Here is a 19,992-nt window from a genome sequence, read left to right as displayed (position 1 = left end):
TTTCTGGGGCACCCCTCTGCCAGACAGGCTGTGCCCCATAGAGAAGTGGGCATCGGGGTCTACCCCCAAGGAGATGTGGGGGTGGGGTGGGCACAGGGATGTGAGCCTGGCCCTGCTCCAGGGTATGACCCAGACACCCCCCACCCCAATTAATGGCTAGAACAGCTGGGAGGTGGACAGGGTCCTCCCCAGACTGGCATGGGGGCGCGTTAGCATGCAACTCAGCACCCCCTGCCCTCCCCGTGCCTCAGTTTCCCCAAAGCAAACAAGCCTGGACAGGCACCGCTCTCAGCTTTATTCCCTGTTAGCCAGGGGGCGGTGAGGTGGGGGGCTGGGGCTGGCAGCCCCAGTAGAGGTGAAGGGGGTCCTGGGGCGCTGCTGGTGGGCGAAGAATTGGGCAGCGAAGGAGATGGGGTCACAGGGCTGCTGGAGGAGCAGGGCCTGGAGGAAGTCAGACAGCAGCGCCCGGAGCTCGGGGTGCTGCTGGACATAGGCGGCATGGGACGCTTGCAGCTCCTCCTGTGGTGGGGTGGCCAGGGTGGGCACAGGCACCAGTGTCCCCACCCTGTGTGCTGTGCCAGGGTGGGGAGGGCAGGATGCCTGAGTCCTCTCCCACAGTTGAGGAGGTGTGGGAGAGGATGCTGGCCAGCCTGCCCCCCACACTGTACCTCCTGGGCACCCCGGGGGGAGACGCTGCTAGGGAGTGGCACAGCCCCATGTCTCCCTGTCCCCATTCCCCCATTTCACCTTCCTGTCCATGAACCAGGACCAGAGCTGGATGTCCTCCTCCCAGTCCAGGGGCTGTTTGGGGAAGGGGGGCTGAGGCTCGACCCCATCTGGCAGCAGAAAGGCAGGACAGGGTGTTCCCCACTTGGCTGCCAGACAGCGGGCTGGGGCTGCCCATGCTGGGGGGCAGAAGCCTCCCCCTCAGTACCTGTCTTGCCAAGGACAGACTCATCTTGCAGAAGCACCAGCATCGGGCAGCCGACCTGCTCCATCCGGGCCAAACGCCTGCAGGAGGAAGAGATGGTGACCCCCTCTCCTGGGTCTCCACAGGGCTGGGGTTGCCCCCGGCCGGACTCCCATCCATACCCGCTGGGGAGGAAGCTGCTGTGCCAGATGGTGGAGACGCCAGTGCTGGTGTGCACAGCTCGCTTGATCACAAACACCTCTGCCTCCGCTGAGCCCACTGCCTGCTGCTGGATGCCCAGGGGGCACTGGGGGGCACAGACAGGGGTCACCCCTGTCCTGGAGTCACCTCTGGCCCTGGGTGCCATCCCCAAGTCCCCCCATGCTGTCAGCCACACTCTACTCACTCCCATCTCCCACTTCCCACCCTGGCACCCCAAGCTGCTCCAGACCTCCCCATCCCACAGGCCCCCCTTGGCCAGCAGCTCACGTAGCTGGAGGTGCAGAGGTGGCCCTCGGTGTCAATGGTCGGGAAGACGAGACCAGGAGGCACTATCTGTCGGCACGCCATCACCCGCAGCAGCAGCAGGTTGGCCCCCTCCAGCACCAGCCCCTGCAGCTCGGCCCAGCTGTAGGAGAAGCTCCAGCAGTGTGGCTCTGCCTGTGGAGAGACCTGGCCACCTCATGGGACAGCTACAGCCTCACCAGCCCCATGCACCGCATCCCACCCCAGGATGTGACCCATCTGGTGGGTAGAGGAGTGAGACATTCCGCTCCCCGCCCCCCCCCCCCCCCTCACCTTTCCTTCCTGGAAGTTCTTTGTGACAGTCATCCCATGCTGGTGGCTCACCATGTGGGTCCTTCTCACTATGGGGTGTGCTCTGAGCTGCAGAATGGAGGGGGACGGGACACACACAGGGTGGAGGGTAGAGCCAGGGCACCCCCTCTCTGAGGTGGCACATCCCAGCACCCCTTTCAATCAGGGTACCACACCAGATGCATTATGGGAAACTCTCTGCCCCAGCTGCCACCCAGAGGAGGGGGTGGGGACCAAGCTGGTGGGACAGAGGTGGTATCCCAGCTGGGGAGGGGACACCCAGCTGCCCGCAACGACCTTGCATAGGGTACAGCCCCCAGGAGGGCATAGCTGCAGGGCACACCCCAGGGCAGGGGGGGAACGACACATGCAAGGGGACAGCCACTGCCACACCAGTCACCTCCAGGCGCTCCTGCTCCTCCTGCTCCAGGGTCTCCAGCTGCAGGGTCACATAGGCTGGCAGAGTAGAGCCACACTCAGTCCACCCTGCTGGCGCTGCAGCAGTGCCCACCACCCCAGCCCTGGGGGCCGGTGGGACGGGGATGCTCCAGCCCTGGGGACGGGGGGGCACACGCCCCACCCCGGCTCACCTTTGAGCGTGCTGGAGGCGGGCACGCCGTGCCGCCTGCTGCGGGAGCCGGCCTGCACCAGCAGGCAGCGCCGTGCCGGCGCGCCCTCCCGCTCGTAGGGCGCCCACCGGGCTGCCGCCCACCGCTGCCCCGCCGCCTGTCCCTCCGCGGCCACCACCGCCAGCGTCTCGGCGAACAGGCAGCGCTCCAGCTCCTCCGGCCCTGCGCGGGGGGGCCGTCACCCCTGCCCGGGGCACCCCCTGCCTCAGTTTCCCCCCGCCCTGCAGCCCGGGCTGAGCCCCTCACCGTGTTATCCAGCTTAAGCCCCCCCGCCCCGTCCTCCTCCTGCCGGACCCGACGGCCCCCACCCCTGCACCGAGGATCCCCAGGGCACGGCGTAGGGGGACGCGGGGGAGCGCGGGGCCGGGGACCCACCGATGAGGCTCAGGAACTCGGCGGCTGCCTCCCTGATGGCTGGGGTCTCCTGCCGGCACTCGCGGGGGGGCTCCATGCCCAGCCTGGGGGCTCCTGCTGCCGGACCCCCCGGTAAGGGGGCTGCACGTCTCCCCCAGACCGCGGTACACCCCCCGTGCCCACATGTGTAACCCTGGGGGGCACATAGTGACCGCCCCTCCCAGCCCCCGTCGCCCCCCAATCCTCACCCCCGGCCCTCCGCAGCCTCCCCAACACCCCCGAGTCCCCCGGCCGAGCCCCGGGGCTCCCCCCGGCCCCCAGACCTGCCCGGACCGGACCCAGGTACCCCTCTGCGACGCCTCAGCCGTTTCTATAGCAACGGCCTGGCCCCGCCTCTTAAAGGGGCAGCCACCTCGCAGTGGGGTTTCGCGGGGGGGGGGGGGGGGCACCGGCCGCGCAGAGAAAAGACCAAACAGGTACAAATCCGATCCAGTCTTTTATTGGGGGTGGGGTGGGGGTGTTGGGTGGGTATCCAGTCCCCAGTACAGCAGCACCCCACCAGCGTGCCCCCATGGCCCCATTTATCTGTGCGTGTGTGTGTGCAGGGGGGGCTCCGGCACCAAGCATGGGGTGCTGGAGAAGAGCCCCTTGCCTGGAGGTAGTGCTGCCCCCCCCCTCCCCTTGCTGGCTCCATCCCAGCCCCTGCCCCCAAAGGAGATGCACGGCACTGGGGGCTGGCAGGGGAAGGGGGGGGCTCCCTGAGTGCTGGCTGGGGGGAAGCAGTGTCTGTGTGAATTGGAGGCTCCTAGAAAAACGGGGCTGAGTGGGTCAGGAAAAGCCCTTGGTGCCATCCCTACAGTCCCAGCAGTGGGGTGGGGGGCTACAGACACCCAGAAGGGGCATCGAGGTGCTTCCACGTGGTAGCTGGTGACCCCCAAGTCTGGGGGAGCAAAGGCAGGGATCACTTATGGGGTGCCCATGGAGGTGGGTGCCCATGGGGTGGGGGTGTGCACTCCACTCCCTCCCCAGCTCAGCACCCCAGGAGGGAGATATACAGCAAATCAAACCACACAGTCTTCAGGCCCCCTGTGTCCAAGCAGCACCCGGCCCCATGGAAAGATGGGGGGGTGGGTCTAGGTGGCTTTGTAGAGGTCCTTGCGCTGCCGCACCTCCTTGAGGACACGGGCACGGAAGGCGTCGGGGTGCTCCCCCCTGCCCTGCCGCAGCCCCAGCGCCGCCTGCAGCTCCGGCCGGTGGGTCCGCAGGAAGGGGTTGTAGGTCTGCTCCTCCCCCAGCGTGGAGGGGCACTGTGGGGGCAGCCGCTCAGACCCCTGCCAGAGCATGGGACCCCCCCCCAACACCACCTTCCCCTACGCACCCTACCATGCAGGGGGTGCTGGGGTGCAGCATTCCAGCCAAGGGATGGGGAATCCCACAAGGTGCTGGGGTGTAGGGGCTGCAGCGAGGGGACCCCCCCAGCCTCACCGTGCTCCTCTTCTCCTGACGCTGCTGCATTGCCCACCGCAGCTTCTGCTCCAGCGCGGGGTTGTCCAGCTCCAGGAGGCTGGCGAAGGTCAGGCACTCCAGCGCGTACTCATGGCCTGTGGACCCCTGTACCCTTTAGCATTGCTCCTGTCTGGCATCCCAGCTTGGCAGCAGGGGCTGGGGGGGACGCTGACAGCTCTGCTTCACTGCTGGGGACACTCACCCGGCCACAGCAGTGTGTCCTCACCCAAGCCCACAGCCACGTCCAGGGAGGCCAGCATGGTCTCAGGGGAGCCCTCAAACAGCCTGCCTGGACCACCACACAACCACCTGTCATGGGGAGGGGATTGGGGAGGTCCCCCCAAGCCCTTCCCAGGGCAGGACTGATCCCCCCGGCCCAGCCACCCAGGTCTGGGGTTGGGCACACTCACCACAGCCAGCAAGGAAGAGGAGGTCCCCAGAGAAGAGGCAGGGGGGGCCGCCGAAGGGCCCGCCATCCAGCACGTACACCATATGGCCCACAGTGTGGCCAGGCGTGGTGAGCGCCTCGAAGGTCAGGCAGCCCACGCTCACCTTCTCCCGGTCTGCAAGTGGGCTGCACCAGGCACAGGGTGCATGGTCAGGGTGCCCCCCGCCCCAGCACCTCAAAACACCCACCTCCCCATACAACCCTTTCCTGGTGCACTAGTGTCATAAGTGTGTCAGGTCTCTGCCCATGAAGAGGACAACGTGGTACTACAGGGACTGGTGGGTGGGTGAAGCAGACAATGGTGATTGGGCTGACGCACACTCCCCCAAAATTACAGGGGTGCTGTGGGGGATGTGGGGTGCAGGACTTACTTGGTGAGCTCTGGGATGGCATCGAGGGCGCTGCCATATACCTTGCAGGATCCATGCTGCTGGCAGAGTGCTGCATTACCCCCACTGTGGTCCCTGCAGACAGGGAGATCAGCGCCCCTAAATGTGCTGCCCCCCATATTCCCCCACCCCTTGCAACCTGGGGGGTAGGGCTGGGGGCTGCCTCAGCTCGGGCACCCTCCACAGCAGCCACCAACGCCCTCAGGGCCCCCTCTTGCCCCTTACCAGTGTTTGTGTGTGCAGAATATGGCCTCCAGCATCACCCCCTCTTCTTCAATGGCAGCCTGGGAATGGGGGGAGGGAACAGACAGACAGATCTTGGGGGGACACAGACCCTTAACCCTCCCCCAGCTCCCCAGAGACTGAACAAGCCCTGCCACCCTCCAACCTTGTCCCAGGCACTAAAGGCTGAAGATTAGGGACAGATTTTCCCCCCAAAAAAGCCAGAGATGCCAACCCTCACCTGGGGACACCCGAACACTGGGTTGGGGGGGCTGTGGGGGTCTCACCTGCACAGCCAGCGGGTCTGAGGGGTCAACGACGGCCGCCCGGCCAGAGCCAGTGTCAATGACCAGGTAGCTGTAGTTGTTGGAGAGCACGGGAATGGGCAGGATTTTCAACCCTGGGGGTGGAGGAGATGAATAGATAGATGGACAGGCAGACAGACATCAGGGCACGACGCCCCTGCCCAGGAAAGGGGAGGACAGGCCAAACTCCCCACACCTTAAATCAAATTCTCAGTTAAACATGCTTTGGGCAATTTGGCAATGGCAACCCCTCTCCACCCTGAAGTGCCAGTGTGGGGGGACACGACGGGGTCACGGCAGTGGTGGGGCTTGCCAGGACTCACCAGGGAAGCGGCAGGGCTGGGGCACAGAGTGGCCATGTGGGTACCGCTCCCGGGCCTTCTTCACCTGCCGCTGGTAGAAGAGGTAGCCCAGCCGTGTGCGGGCGTACAGGCTGTACCTGGGGAGGGCAGACACCGCCTGGCGTTAAACCCCAGCCCCTCCAAGGAGTCCAGCTGCGGGGGGAGCTGCTGCCAGGGCCATGACCCCCACAGGGCACACATACGAGGTCACCTTCCCATGCGTGGGGGCTGAAGGTGGCATCCGTTCCCCCTCCCCTGTCCCTGATCTACAGCAAGGGCAGAATCAGTTCCTCAGGCATGTCCCCCCAGCTGCTCTGGGCAGCAAGGGCCAGGGGTGACATCACCGCGGGGGTGTCCGTCACCACCGCGGGGGTGTCCGTCACTTTGTCCAGGAGGGCTCTGCTCGCTAGGAAGGGCTGGAGCTTCAGGGATTTGCCTGCAGCAGCACTCTGACAGCCAGGCATCCCCGGGTGTGTTGTGCGGTGTGTCCCCTTCCTTGCCAGAAGGGCCATGCCCAGGGCTGACCCTGCTCTGAGGGCTGGCCCTGGGTGCCACAGCCCTGGGAAAAAGGGAAGCGGGGGCCGAAGTGGTTGGGGAAAAGGGAAGCTACAAATGCCCCATGGCATGTGCCATGCAGGGGTGCAACGGACGCAGGCTGGGGGTCCAGGGGGACCCCCTGTTTATACAGCAGCATTTTGGGCTGGGGCTGGAAACCAGTGCCAAGAAGGACATGCAAAGCCCCGGGCTGTAAAGCCCGTCTCTGGGCCAAAGGCATCCCCCTGGGCGGTTACACCCTCCGCACCAGCACCAGCAGGTACATGGCAGGAGGGATCCTGGCAGAAGCTGGGGGTCTCCTGCATCTAGGGGGTGGTGGGAGCCCGAAGCCGGGCAGCGGGTGCTCCTGCAGCACCGGGCAGCAGGGCCACGGCTGGGCACCGGGGTGGGTTAATGATCAGACCCGAGGAAAGGAGCCCCGGGGCGGGGAAGGGCGTCAGAGACGAGGGTGACCGCCACCGTGCTCGGAGAGCCGGTGGGTGATTCCCGGCCCCGCAAAGCCCCCCCGGTAGCCGGGCTGACACCGCCTGCCCTCGCCCCGCCGACCTGGGCGGGCTGAGCACCCGTGGAGGGCTGGCCGGCTGCCCACCCCCAGCCCCAGCCCGGCCTCCCGATGCCAGCGGGGCCGGGGCACGCCGGGCTGGCCCCGCTGGCATCGCCGGGGAGCTCTGCACAAGCAGCGGAGAACGGGCCCTTCCTGCCGCAGGCAGAACAAAGGCGGGCGGCGGTGGCTCCCTCCCGGCGGGGCGCACCGGCGGACACTCACCCCACGCGGAACAGCAGCGGGCCGGCCAGGGCCATGAGGGCGGCGGCGGCGCGGCGGGCCAGGCGGCGGAGGGGCAGGTAGCGGCGCAGGCAGGCAGCCCCCAGCCCGCGGGCACCGGCCACCGCCACCCGCAGCGCGGCCCCGCCATCGCCCGGGTGCCGCCCCCCGCGCCCCGCGGCCATGCCGCCCCGCCCCGCCTCCCCGCGCGTCACGCCACCGCCCCCCGCCGCCGCACCCGCCGCGCCCCCTGCTGGTCACGCTGCGTCACTGCCGCGGGGACCGGGGAGGGGGGACACACCGGCCGCGTCACCGGCAGAGAGAGGAGGGGATTCCCCTCTCCCCAGCGCCGCAAAAGGTGTCCCCCCAGTGACGTCACTGAGCGGAGGAGGGGGTCCCTAAGTGACGTCAGGGCCAGCAGGAGGGAGGGCGCGGGCGGGGCGGTTGGCGCCTCGTTCGGCGGGCGGGGGTCGAGGGGGTCCGTCCCGGGCAGCAACAGGAGGGGAGCGCCCCCCGCCCGGCCTCCGCGGCACCCCGGGGCGCAGCGGCGCGGAGTCGCCGCAGGGGGGCGCGGCGGGCGGTGCCTTCCCCCGCCCCGTCCGCCCCGTCCCGGCTCGTCGCGGCCACAGCCCGGCGGAGCAGCGCGCAGCAGGTAGGGCGGCCCGGCCCCGCTCCGCTCCCCCCGCCATTCCCGGTTCCCAGGTAGGGCCGCTGACACGGGTGGGGCACGGAGACCCCCGTCCCCCACCCCGCGGTTCCTCTCGTTCCCCCGGCTCCCCCCCGGCCCGGTTCCGGCCGCCTTTGCCCCCCCCCCACCCCCCTGTCCCGGCCCCCTCCGGGCCCGCAGCCGGTGCGGGGGGGTGTCCCAGCGCCGCACCGAGCGTCCCGGCGGGCGGCGGGGTCCGGGCGAGGGTGGGAGGCTGGTCCCTGAACGGCGGGAACGCGCTGCGACCCCCCCAGCCCCGTCCCCGGGGCGGGTGGGGCACTTCGGGGCGAGGTGCGGCGCGGCGGGTGAGCGCGGGGACGGGGTGGGACCCCGCGGGCATGGACGCGGGGGGACGGGACCCCCACGGGCGGGATCTGATGCCGTTTTCCAGACCCCACGGGATCGCGGAGGGGCGCGGTGTGGGGTGGTTCGGGGCGGGACAGGGGTGGCAGCGCCCTTTTATGCCGTGCAGGGTGTCCCCCACGGAGCCCGTGGTGGTGGCACGGGTCGGTGCCCGGCAGGGTGCGGCGTGGCACCGCGGGGGGTGCGTGGGGACCGGCTGTGGACGGTGTGAGGGCTCCTGGCGTGGGGCACAGGGGGGCACCGCCGTCCCCCGCGGAGGCGGGCAGGGGGCGCGGACAGAGGCGCGGTGGCGATGCTGAGCTCCTGCAAACTCGTGTCGTGTGAGCGGGGGGGGGGGGGGGGGGGGGGGGGCGCACTGACCCCCCCGGCGTGAGCCCTGCCGAGCTGAGCTGGGCCGGGCTGGGCCAAGTTGTGCTGTGCTCTGTTGGGCCGTGCTGTACGGAGTTGTGCTGTATTGAGCCGTGCCGTGCCGTCCCAGGCCGTGCCGTGCTGTCCCAGGCTGTGCCATCCCGGGCTGTGCTGTCCCAAGCCGTGCCTTCCCAAGCAGTGCCATACTGGTGGGAGCTTCCAGGCTCTTCTGGGAAGTCAAATGCTTTCCCAGGCAGCCTCACTGTGGGGAGCCATGGGGAAAGTGGGGAGCCCTGGCCGCCCCCTCCCCTGCCCCCCCCCCAAACGCTGATCCCCCCCCAAGGTGGCCCTTGGTGCCCCAGGGTCCCCGCAGAGCTGGTGGCAGGAGCCTGAGCCTGGCAGGAAGGCCAAGGCAGCCAGCGGAGACGCTGCCTGATGGGGCTGTGCCGGGGGTGACACCCGCCTGCGCCCCTGGTCCCCACCACGTGTGCCTTATCTGTGCTGAGTCACAGTGCCAGTGCAGAACAGCACCCTGTCCCCGGGGACAGCACGTCATGCCAGGGCCACTGAGCTGGTGACCTCTGCTTTTGGGGCTGTGCTGTGCTGTAGCCCCGGGAGGGTGCAGGGTGCTGCCTGCCTCTCTGGGTGCGGCGGCCACAGGGACCCGTCAGGCTGGTTCCTTCCCTGTTCCCAAGGCTACCCCAGTGGCGTGGGGTCAGGGGGGACTGGGGCAACTGGCAGACCCTGGCCACAGGGTGCTGGCCATGGGCATAGGGTAGGACGCCTCCAGGGTGGGACCTGCACAGTGACCATGTGCTGGCCAGGTAAGTCCCGCTTTCCCTAGGTGCGTGGGTTCTCTCCTAGGGACTCTGGTTCCCCTTAACCAGGTGCCAGCCACAGGGGTTTTCCTGGGGTCAGGCTCCTATTTTGGGCCCTTCCCAGGCGCTACAGATGAAGCAGTGCTGGGGGGCACCGGCTGTTTTTTGGGAAACCGCAGAACAGTGGAATTGAAACTTCCTGGTCAGGTGGTCAGTGCCGTGCTGGTTATTTTCAGCACCGCCATCCTCGTGATGGCAGAAGGGCGGCACAGCCGTGACAGCTCTGCTGTGGCTAGGACAGACGGTGGGAAGGATGGAGGGATGGACCCTGAGCTGCTCCCCCTGGTCTGGCATGGCTGGCTCGGGTGTGCCCCCCTGCTCCGCCACCCGCCCAGCCCAGCCATGGGAAGCACTGACGTCATGCTGGAGGAAGCACCCAGTCGTCTCCCAGCCCACTCCCAGTGGAGTCCAGTCCTGGTTCCTTCCCAGGGATGGTCCTGGGGTCACATCACTGTTGCAGGCAGAGGGGACGTCACTGTTGCAGGCAGAGGGGACGTGGCGGGTTCTGGCATCTGCCTGGGGCTTGGGGTGGGCATCCGCCAGTGGCAGTGCCGGGGGGTGGCAGACGGGTAAAGGCCTGGCACCGGCTCCTGGCAGTGCCATTGTTTTCCTGGCCTTGGAGATCCTGTCTTCTTCCTCTTTCTCCCTCTCCTCCTCCTCCAAGGGCTAATCCCAGCAGCTGGCCCTGGGCCCAGGCTGGCTGCTCATGGCTGCCGGGGGCTCTGCAAGGGGGCCCAGTGCAGCTGGCGTGGAGAGTTCAGCTTCAGGGGGGTCCTGGCTCCCCTCCCCGGGGACGTGTCCACCTCCATCTGAGGTGACGTGGGTGGCAGTTGTCCCTATAACTCCCTGGGGGGACTCAGGAGTTCCGGAGCCCCTGCGTGACCCACTGGGCTGTTGGGTGGGGGGCACCCCCAAAATGGAGGGGTGGGCAGTGGGGGATCTGCGTGGGTCAGCGATGGCGGGGTGGGCTGCAGAGCCCAGAGGGGTCATACCCTCACCAGAGAGGTCATGTCCCTGCTACAGCTTGAGTCAGTTCGTGGCCTTGCCCTGCCGGTGGCTGGCTACTGACGCAGGACTCAGGGCACAGGAATGCTGGTGGCCCCAGCTGGCCGAATGTCCCTTGTGTCTCACTGACCTGCTGGCATTGAGGCCAGCTTGTCATTAGTTAGAAGCTGCTATTAAAGTGGGAGGCGGAGGTTTTGTGGCTCCACTGTCCCTTGTGTCCCTGCACTTGCAGCTTCACTTGCTGGGAATGCGTACTGCCCAGGGAGGGGGACCTGCACTGACACCCCCCTCCCCACCACCTTCTCTCGCCTCCAGGTGCCTGTGGGAGACTGGGAGCCAGCATGGCGCAGCCCAACGCACCCCCTCCCTACGACGACAAGAACCCCCTCTACCCCCCACCACCAGGGGGGTACCCCCAGCCCTCCCACTACGCTGGGGGGTACCCGCAGCCTGGGGGATACCCTGCAGCAGGGGGGTATGCACAGCCAGGGGGGTACCCTGCAGCAGGGGGGTATGCACAGCCAGGGGGGTACCCCCAGCCGGGGATGGCCATGCCCACCATGCCTATTCGGTTTGGTAAGTGGGGGCAGCTTGGGTATTTTTTGGGGGGGCACTAGAAACAGGGATGCTATGGGGGAGCTGTGCAGCCCACCCTGGTGCTGAGAGGTGTCCCCCACTGCAGGCGACAGTGCCATCGGGGATGATTCCCCCTTCCAATCGGTTGACTGGGATGACAAGAAAGTCCGGCACACCTTCATCCGCAAGGTGAGTCCTGGGCAGCTGGGGACACCCGTCAGGGTGGGGGGTGCCTGTCAGGGTGGGGGGCTGGGTGCTCACCGCCCTATCTCTTGCAGGTCTACGCTATCATCTCCCTGCAGCTGCTGGTGACGGTGGGGATCATTGCCGTGTTCACCTTTGTGTGAGTGGAAGGTCCTTCCTTAGCTTTGCCCCCAAAAAGGGAGAGCCTGGCCCCGTGTCCCCTGGGGTGGGGTTCTGGGGGGACAGTAGTTGCTGTCCCCCTTCCCTCACGCTTGTCTCTCCCATCCCACAGCTCCCCTGTCCGCTCCTTTGTCCAGAGGAACGTTGCCATCTACTATGCCTCGTAGTGAGTAGGGGGTCTGCCACCTCCTGCCCCCTCTGGGGTGCCATCTGTTAGCTGGCACCCCACAATCACAGACTCCCAGCCCAGGAGGGGTCCTGGTGGGGGGTCAGAGGGCTGACCCCTGCCATCTCTCTCTGCAGTGGTGTGTTCCTGGTGACCTACCTGGTGCTGGCCTGCTGCCAGGGTCCCCGGTGAGTTACTGGTGGCTGGGACCCCTGGGGTTGGGGGTGTCCCAGCGGCATACCCACACAGTGGATATGGGGGGTGTCTCCAGGTCATCAGGAGGGGGTGTCCCTGCCTGGCGCTGCCCCTGAGGCATGAGGATCAGGGGGACGTAACGTGGCCCCTGTCACCAGCTCACCTCTCTCTCCTTGTTTCATCCCCAGGAGACGCTTCCCCTGGAACATCATCCTGCTGAGCATCTTCGTGAGTGGGCTGGGGCTGGCAGGGGGGGCCTGGGGGTGCCCCCGTGGCATCCCAGCTCCCCAGGCGGGCTGGGAGGGACAGGGGGGTGCGTGGGCAGGTGGGGGGCAGCCAGGAACTGCTGGCCACCATGGTGCCGCTCAGTCTGCTGAGCCCACGCTTCTCTCTTCTCCCACAGACGCTGGCCATGGGGCTGATGACAGGCACGATCGCCAGGTACGCCCCGGGGACGCTGCACTGACAGGAACTGGGGCCCTCCTGTCCTGGCCATGCAGCTGGCTCAAATGAGAGGTTGCCAGGAGCTGGGGGACATTCTGGTCCCCTGGGCTTGGGGATGGAGGGGCCCCTATCCAGGATCAGGGCTGGGGGGGGTGTCACCAACACCCCCCTGGCAGGAGGATGCCTAAGTGTGGGGTGACTCTGGTGTCCCCTCCATCTGCAGCATGTACCGAACCAATGCCGTCCTGATCGCCATGCTCATCACTGCCATTGTGGCCATCATTGTCACCATCTTCTGCTTCCAGACCAAGGCAAGTAGGGGGATGTGCCCTGCCCTGTGGAGGTCCAGGCGCAGGGAGGTGGGTGGTGGGGACACCTGGGCTCTCCTGTGACATATGTGTCCCCCTGCCCCGGCAGGTTGATTTTACATCATGTCCTGGGCTCTTCTGCGTGCTGGGCATCGTGGTCATGGTGACTGGGATTGTCACAGCCATCGTCCTCTCCTTCAAATATGTGAGTGGGGAGGACAGAGGGGCTGTGGGGTGCCACAGGTGTCCCCAGGGGTGGTATGGGCAGGGGGGGCTGGGTGGTCCTTCTTTGCCAGGAAGCAGGGTGTGGTGCTGGCCACGGCAGAGGCAGTTTGCCTGCAGGGAGAGGGTGCGTCGGCATCAGCAGCAGCTCCTCGGTAGCCAGGTGCGGGCAGGACCTGCCCTGCCGTGTCTGCTGCGTGCCAGCAACCTGGCTCACCCTGCCCATGTCCCCTTCCCCGCGCAGGTGCCCTGGCTCCATATGCTGTACGCGGCCATTGGTGCCATTGCCTTCACCCTGGTGAGTTGATGGCTGGGATGGGCAGAGGGTATCAGGTAAGGACTGGGTAGGGGGGAATCCCCCTGCCTTGGTTCCTGTCTTGAGACACCCTCTGCCCCCCCAGTTCCTTGCCTATGACACCCAACTTGTGCTGGGGAACAGGAAGAACACACTGAGCCCCGAGGAGTATGTCTACGGTGCCCTCACTATCTACACTGACATCATCTACATCTTCACGTTCCTCCTGCAGATCGTGGGCCGGGATTAGCCCTGGGACCACTCCTGTCAACCCCCACTACCCCTCACCCCTCCTCTGGCCTCTGTACAGGATATGGCCACTTCCCATGACTCCTAATGCTTTAGCATCCCTACCCGTAGGCTGCTAAGGAAACTGCTTCCCTTGATCACCCTGCCACAAGCCTCCAAGGGCGGTGGGGGAGACTGGCTGCCAGTGTTTAGGCAATGCCCAGCCTCAGCACTGCTTGCTGAGGCCCTGCTGGCAGTGCCAGGCTGGCAGTGGACTGCCACAGTCCTGCTGGGGTGTGGGGAACTGACAGTGTCCGCTGGGATTGTGTTGGGATTTTTTTGACAGAGCCCGTTTGGTGTCACCACTTGGTGCCTTAAACACTGCTCTGGCCATGCCCCCTTTCCTGTGCTGTGGCAGTGCCTAGCGTGGGCAGGGGGCAGCTGGGACACCCGTGGAGGGACTCGTGGCAGAGCTCACGTTGCAGATGCCCTGGAGCCACGGACATGGGCAAAGTTGCACTTGCTAAATAAAACACTTTAATTTTCCAGACAGTCCCAGTCTTACTGGTGTGGCGACTCCCCCAAAAAACCCGTGGGCAGCCTCAGTGGAGGCTGTGGTGTGGGGCAGTGCAAACCTGACTTTGGGGTGGAAAAAACAAGGTCAAGCTGCTCCAGGCCTGGCCTCCCTCCCCTGCCTGTACCCGTCTGCCCTTGTGGGCAGAACCTTGGTGGCAGAGGAGCTGGGCCCCTGCGCTGTGGGGGCAGGCTGAGCACTGAGGGAGTGACCACAGCGGCACCAAGTTGTTCCACTCACTGAGGATAAGGTTTATTTGTCCCTACCCAGCCCCACACCCAGCCTGCTGGGTCGACAGGGAGGGCAGGTGCCAGTGCTGCATGTCACACGAGGCTGACATCCCCTCAAGGTATCACAGGTGCCAGGCTGGGGGCAGGGGCAACCTGGCTATGCTCCCCTGGCCACCCTCTTGTATCGCTCTGTTTCGTACTCGCCCTGGTTGGCTTCCATCATCTTTTGGCGGATTTTGAGCTGCTCCAGACGTTTTTTGTCCACTTCGCGCTTGGCCAGGAGGAAGAGGATGATGCCAGAGGGCAATCCGATGGCCCTGCAGGACAGCCAGTAGGCAGGAGATGGAGGGAGCTGCTGGGGAAACAAGGGCTCTGTGCCACCCTAGAGTGGCATGGACACCCCCCTGCTTGGCACCGCAGCTGTCTGGGGCCCCCTTGGTCCCAAACCAGACCCCACAGAATAGTGGAGCCTCCCAGTGCTGAGCCTCTCCCGCTGCCCAAACCACTCACCAGGCCACCCCCACTGGCTTCATTGGGTTCTTGGCCTTGCGTGTGGGGATGTACTCCACCCCCTCGGGGAGCCTGCTACGGCCAGGCTCCGGGCTGGCCTGTGGCCCCACTAGCCGGTGGCAGCTCTGCCTGAACAGCCGTGTGCCCGGAGGTGCCAGCGACGCCCAAGGCCTGGAAGGACCCGCTGCTGGTCCTACCGCCACCAGCAGCCCTGTGGGGAGAGAGGTGTTAGTGAGGGGCAGCCTGTAGGGGGCGCAGCCCAAGCTGCCTGAGGCTCCCGCCTCTGCCCCTGTCCTAGCCCCTTTCGTGCCCCCGCGGCGGGGGGGCGGGGCTAGAGCCGCGCCGGGTGGGGGCAAGGCTGAGGGGCGGGGCCACGCGCGGGGGGCGGGACCGCAGGGCCTCTCCTCAGGCGGGCGGGGCGGGGCCGGCCCTGGGGGCGCCCCGAGGCTGTGCGCCGGGGGCCGCGGGGCCGTGCCTTGAGGGTGGTGGCGAGATGCTCCCGGGGCCCCAACCGCGCTCCGCCCCCCCGCGCTCCGCCCGCCGTTACCCCGCAGTCCGCCGAGCAACGCCGCCATGGCGGGTCGGGCAGGCGCGCGGCCCCTGCGCTGCATGCCGGGAGCTGGCGCCCGCGCGCTGGGCTGCCGGGGGGCGGAGCTGCCCGGGCGGCGCGCGGGAAACTACAGCTCCCAGAGCACACCGCGTGGGGCGGGGGCGGGCTACCCGGCTGGCGGAAAGGGCGGGGCCCGGGTAAGGACGCGGGTCGGAGTTGGCTGAGGCGGGAGGGCGGCGGGCGGGGATTGGCCGGGGCGGGGCGACCGGCGGAAGCGGCGGCAGCGGCGGCGGCGGGGTGGGGTGCGCGGGCAGGCCGGCATGGAGCCCGCCGAGGGCCCGGGGGCGCTGAGCTTCCACGGCGATGAGGAGATCATCGAGGTGGTGGAGCTGGGCCCGCCCGGGCCGGGTGAGACGGGGCGCACCGCGCTGCGCACCGGGCAGGACTTGCGGGGGCTCCGGCCTCCCGCCGGGGCACCGGGCCCGCTCCGGCCCCGCCCCTGCGCCAGGCCGGGCCACGGGCCCCGACCCGTTCAGCCCGCGGCCTCTCCCCGGGTGGCGCCTCGCTCCTTTGCAGCTCCTCTGCTCCGGGGCTCCTGGCCGCGGCGGCATCGGGATCGCGCGTCCCCCCCGCGCTGCCCCGTCCCTCAGGTCCCTCGTGGCCGCAGCCGCCTGCCCTGGAAGGGCCGAGCCGGGCAGGCCTCGAGCTGCCTTCTCACCTTTGCTCTCTGCAGATGACCTGGCTGACGAGATGGAGGACGTAGACTTTGATGACGAGGGGGCGGAAGAGCCCAGCGCTGAGGCCTGGGAGACGGAGGACGATGAGGGGGTGGAGGACAGCATGGAGGCACAGGATGACAGCGAGGTCACGTTCTCCCTCCACTCGGGTGAGTGATGGGCACAGGTAGCCGCAGCTGGGGGTCTCCCTCAGGGCCTGCTCCCTCCCTGGCATTCCCCAGGGTAAGGGGGTGCAGCAGGTGTCTGCCAGGCAGTTGTCTCCTAGCCATTCTTGGGACAGCCGTCCTGACTCAGTGCTGCCTTCAGCTGCGCTTGTTTCTACCGTACGTTCTGGTAGAGAAGCCATTTGGGCCGCTTACCGTGGCAGCTCGCCCTGGGCTCAGCAGACAGCCTGTGCTGCTTTTCCTCCATGGGAAGAATTGATTCCCACTGGTTTGGGTTGGGAGGTTCAGCTTGCTGATATCCTGCCCAGACCCAGTGCTATGTGGGGTTTGGATCCCCTGGGAATGTCAGGTGGGGCATGAGTGGCATCCAGGCCATGCAGCCTGTCTTTATTCTTCTGTGAAGCTTCTGTTTTCTGTGTGAGCCTCGACCCCAAGACCAACACGTTGGCGGTGACAGGTGGGGAGGACGACAAGGCTTTTGTGTGGCGTGTGAGCGATGGAGAGCTCCTGTTTGAATGCTCAGGTGAGGCACTTGAAATTGTCCAAGTGAGAGGCTGTGTCTCCTCCCAGCCGTGTCTCTCTGGACGTGCTCTTTCCCAGCTGATGCTCTGCTGGAGTCAGGCTCCTGGCTGTCCTTCATGGCTTGGCCTGAGCAGTCTCTGTCCCCCATGTCTTCAGGACACAAGGACTCGGTCACCTGTGCCGGCTTCAGTCACGACTCTGTGTTTGTGGCCACGGGTGACATGTCTGGTCTTATCAAAGTATGGCGGGTGGATGCCAAGGAAGAAGTGTGGTCCTTTGAGGTGGGAGACTTGGAGGTGAGTGGTGGGACCTCTGGTGCTGTGGGGAGCTCCTGGTCTGGCATCTGGGACTCACCTGGGTGGCAGGGGGGATGCCACCCCCATGATGCTGTCTGTCCCTCTCTCTGCCCAGTGGATGGAGTGGCACCCTCAAGCCCATGTGCTTCTGGCGGGCACAGCTGATGGGAACTCCTGGATGTGGAAGATCCCTAGCGGAGACTGCAAAACGTTCCAGGGCCCTGCATGCCCAGCCACATGTGGCAGGATCCTGCCTGATGGTGAGGCACAGGAGCTGTTGGGTGGGGAATGTCAGCAGCTCTGTGACTGATCCCAGCTGTCATCATCTGCCCTCCTGCTTCTGCCAGTCTGTTGCTGAGCCAGGAGGTGGAGGGACAAGGGGAGCTCTGGCTCTATCTGCTGGCTCTGTCTCACCCAGGGAAGCGAGCGGTGGTGGGGTATGAGGATGGGACCATGCGCATCTGGGACCTGAAGCAGGGAACCTCACTGCATGTTCTGAAAGGTAGGGAAGAGGTTAATCACCTGGGATGCTCCTTAATTGGGGAACCGCCTCTTTCAGTGCCTGCCAGGTGGAGTGGTGGAACCCTCTGAGTCCAGGTGCTGTTGGGCAGAGCCTGGAGCCAGGCAGGGTGGAGGCTGCAGGAGGGTGGGTTTCGAGGCCCACAGGGTCGCAGCAGAGAGGCCACGTGGAGCTCATGCCCCTCCTCCTCGCCCCCCAGGCCAGGATGGCCACCAGGACCCCTTGACGTGTGTAGCTAGCAACCAGGACGGCAGTTTGATCATGACGGGCTCTGTGGACTGTCACGCCAAGCTGGTCAACTCCGCTACGGGCAAGGTGGGTCCGTGTGAGTGGGGGCAGAGCCCGGAACCCCGGGGGACCGGCCTCCCGAGCCCCTGTCGTGCGCCGGGCCGCATCGGTGCGCTGCCGGCCCCAGCAGCCCTGTGGTGCCCAGCGGCAGCCAGCAGGAGGCGCCCTTCGCCAACACAACCGCTTCCCCCAGGGCGGTTCCGCTGGGCTCCTGGAAGAGCTTCCCCCTTGTTAGCGCTGAGGACCTGCGTTTTTTTGGGGTCGGGCTGGGCCTTGGTGTCCAGGGAACGTAGGCGTGATCCCGGGTACGGAAGGGGACCTCGGTGTGGCTGGGGGTCCCCTTTCCCTCCCCTCGGGGACTAGTCCGCCTCCCTCCACCCAGGTGGTGTGTGTGTTCAAGATGGAGAGCATGGCCCCCAAGGCCCCTGCCGGCGAAGGCGAGGAGGCAGAGTCCAACTCGGTGGAGTCGCTGGGCTTTTGTAACGTGTGAGTGTGGGGACAGCTGCTTTTCAATGCTAGATCTAACAGGGGTTGTTACAAACATCCATTTCCACCTCTTGTGCTCATTCTGCTGCCATTTCTCTCACCTCCGTCCTCCCCAGCTGGCTGTGGACATCCCGAGTCACTTGGGTGTGACACAGAGGACAAGGGACACCAGCTGCCCAGTCCTGCCCCCACCACGTTGGGGTGTCTGGGCTAGCCTGATGGACCACTGTTTGGCCAGGATACCCTCTAGACATGGCTGCTGGGGATCTTTCCTACCAGGACATTATCTTCTCCCTTGTAAACCTTGGGTTGGTTGCTGACTCTTGACTGTCCTGTCAGGTTTCCTGATCAGGGAGTTTCATGGTCTGGCCACTGGGTTGTCCCTCATCTTCTTGATATACTGTAGTCTTTAGCACAGAGTTTGCCTTCAGCCTTGATTCTCCACATGCTTCCATCCCGGTTTCTGCCAGGCCCACATAGTGCCTGTTCCCCTCTCTGCAGGATGCCACTGGCTGCTGTAGGCTACCTGGATGGCACGCTGGCTATCTACGACCTCTCTACACAGAGCTTGAGGCATAAGTGCCAGCATGAGGTACTGCCCTGCCCCCTCTTCCTAGGCCTGGGGGGTGGGCTTTGGGCCCTTCCGAGATCTCCCTTGGAGGCCAGGGGCTTTCCTGGGGCCAGTTCCCAATTTGCACTTCTCCCTCAGCCCCTTGGGCTTCCCCAAAGGCAGCCGCAGTCCCTGCACACAGGATGTGCCCCAGAGCCTGGCCCTGGAGGCTGGCTCTCCTGTCTGTGGGGATGGCAGACAACACTGGGTGGGGCATGTGGGGGGAGCAGAGACTTTCTGGGGATCCCCAGTGTTTACCCTGTGGTGTCCTCCTGCCCCAGTCAGGGATTGTGCAGTTGCTGTGGGAGGAGAGCTCAGCCGTGGTGTACACCTGCAGCCTGGATGGGGCTGTGCGGCTCTGGGATGCCCGCTCGGGGAAGATGATCAGCGAGTACCGAGGGCACTCAGCTGAAATCCTTGACTTCGCCGTCAACAAGTGAGCAGAAAACTCCTAGACCCTTTCCCTGAGGGGTAGAGTAGACCAGGGGTGGCAGGGGCCTCCAGCCTCAGGAACTTCAATCATGAGCTCTCTCCTTTGGGTGCCCCTGGGGTCTGGTCCCAAGGGGGGGGTGGGCGGGTGGGGCACAAACCAGGTCCATGCTGAGACTTGAGGGTCTCAAGGGCGAGTAGGGCAGATCAGAGCTGGGTTAAGGGTGTCGGTGAGGGATGCTCAAAGCCCCATCTCTGAGTCCTGTCTCCCCCAGGGATGCCTCCATTGTGGTGACGACCTCTGGTGACCACCAAGCCAAAGTGTTCTGTGTCCAGCGCCCTGATCGCTAGGAACTGTGCTGAGGGATGGTGTCCTGGCTCTGCCAGGGGGCTTGTGTACAGAGGAATGAGGGAGATGGGTTTCATGCCCTTCTCCACTGTGTGCTTTGTAATTTTCCCGCCTGCCCTGCTTTGCCCTCACCATCTGGGGGCCAAGTGTGGGGTTTTGTATGAAAACGTCTTTTAATTATATAAATTATTTCACTTAACTGTATGCCATCCACTCTGCTTGTTGGGAGGGAAGAGAAACAAAGGCGTCAGGGGAGGAGGGAAGGGTGCAGATTGCTCACTGAGGGTAGGACAATCCTCTTCTGTGCAGTCCAGGAGTTCCCTAACACAACAGGCTACTCACTCCTAGACCTGGGCACAGCACCCCCACTTCAGCCCTCAAGACAGAGATCA

General features: G+C 65.8%; 4 protein-coding genes across 8 annotated transcripts; 2 read left to right on the top strand and 2 right to left on the bottom strand.

The window, feature by feature from the left end:
• Nucleotides 1–294: 294 nt before the first annotated feature.
• LOC119152378 (ciliogenesis associated TTC17 interacting protein) lies at nt 295–2,806 on the bottom strand. Its single transcript, XM_037397561.1, has 9 exons — nt 2,731–2,806; nt 2,317–2,517; nt 2,127–2,182; nt 1,709–1,795; nt 1,400–1,570; nt 1,093–1,217; nt 935–1,011; nt 748–836; nt 295–519 (listed from the first exon to the last, which is right to left on the bottom strand). Exons 1-9 carry the CDS (start codon nt 2,804–2,806, stop codon nt 295–297), a joined length of 1,107 nt encoding a protein of 368 aa, XP_037253458.1.
• A 386-nt stretch (nt 2,807–3,192) lies between these two features.
• PNKD (PNKD metallo-beta-lactamase domain containing) lies at nt 3,193–15,293 on the bottom strand. Of its 2 annotated transcripts, XM_037398016.1 has the most exons (10): nt 15,197–15,293; nt 14,650–14,860; nt 5,903–6,018; nt 5,562–5,674; nt 5,278–5,336; nt 5,035–5,127; nt 4,626–4,789; nt 4,418–4,504; nt 4,195–4,310; nt 3,193–4,016 (listed from the first exon to the last, which is right to left on the bottom strand). In XM_037398016.1, the coding sequence occupies exons 1-10, from the start codon at nt 15,258–15,260 to the stop codon at nt 3,843–3,845; spliced, it is 1,197 nt and encodes a 398-aa protein (XP_037253913.1). In that variant the 5' UTR covers nt 15,261–15,293; the 3' UTR covers nt 3,193–3,842. The 2 variants fall into 2 exon arrangements, with proteins under 2 accessions (XP_037253913.1, XP_037253912.1); XM_037398015.1 differs by lacking the exons at nt 14,650–14,860; nt 15,197–15,293 and adding an exon at nt 7,242–7,392.
• TMBIM1 (transmembrane BAX inhibitor motif containing 1) lies at nt 7,733–13,887 on the top strand. Of its 3 annotated transcripts, none has more exons than XM_037398013.1 (12): nt 7,733–7,940; nt 10,854–11,114; nt 11,221–11,303; nt 11,393–11,457; nt 11,590–11,643; nt 11,781–11,831; nt 12,027–12,066; nt 12,242–12,279; nt 12,506–12,593; nt 12,700–12,795; nt 13,057–13,110; nt 13,214–13,887. In XM_037398013.1, the coding sequence occupies exons 2-12, from the start codon at nt 10,880–10,882 to the stop codon at nt 13,355–13,357; spliced, it is 948 nt and encodes a 315-aa protein (XP_037253910.1). In that variant the 5' UTR covers nt 7,733–7,940; nt 10,854–10,879; the 3' UTR covers nt 13,358–13,887. The 3 variants fall into 3 exon arrangements, with proteins under 3 accessions (XP_037253910.1, XP_037253909.1, XP_037253908.1); XM_037398012.1 differs by having other exon boundaries at nt 7,734–7,890; XM_037398011.1 differs by lacking the exon at nt 7,733–7,940 and adding an exon at nt 9,120–9,479.
• A 169-nt stretch (nt 15,294–15,462) lies between the features above and the next one.
• LOC119152231 (angio associated migratory cell protein) lies at nt 15,463–19,799 on the top strand. 2 transcript variants are annotated; one of them, XM_037397189.1, is made up of 11 exons: nt 15,463–15,607; nt 15,933–16,085; nt 16,504–16,623; nt 16,779–16,918; nt 17,034–17,178; nt 17,337–17,420; nt 17,638–17,753; nt 18,109–18,212; nt 18,714–18,804; nt 19,104–19,258; nt 19,527–19,799. In XM_037397189.1, the coding sequence occupies exons 1-11, from the start codon at nt 15,520–15,522 to the stop codon at nt 19,600–19,602; spliced, it is 1,272 nt and encodes a 423-aa protein (XP_037253086.1). In that variant the 5' UTR covers nt 15,463–15,519; the 3' UTR covers nt 19,603–19,799. The 2 variants fall into 2 exon arrangements, with proteins under 2 accessions (XP_037253086.1, XP_037253087.1); XM_037397190.1 differs by having other exon boundaries at nt 15,500–15,579.
• Nucleotides 19,800–19,992: the final 193 nt, after the last annotated feature.

Source organism: Falco rusticolus, chromosome 8, assembly GCF_015220075.1.
Source record: "Falco rusticolus isolate bFalRus1 chromosome 8, bFalRus1.pri, whole genome shotgun sequence".
In the NCBI taxonomy this organism is placed as follows: Eukaryota; Metazoa; Chordata; class Aves; order Falconiformes; family Falconidae; genus Falco; species Falco rusticolus.
Note: the sequence above shows the minus strand (reverse complement) of the source record. Positions and strands in the feature narration are given on the sequence as shown.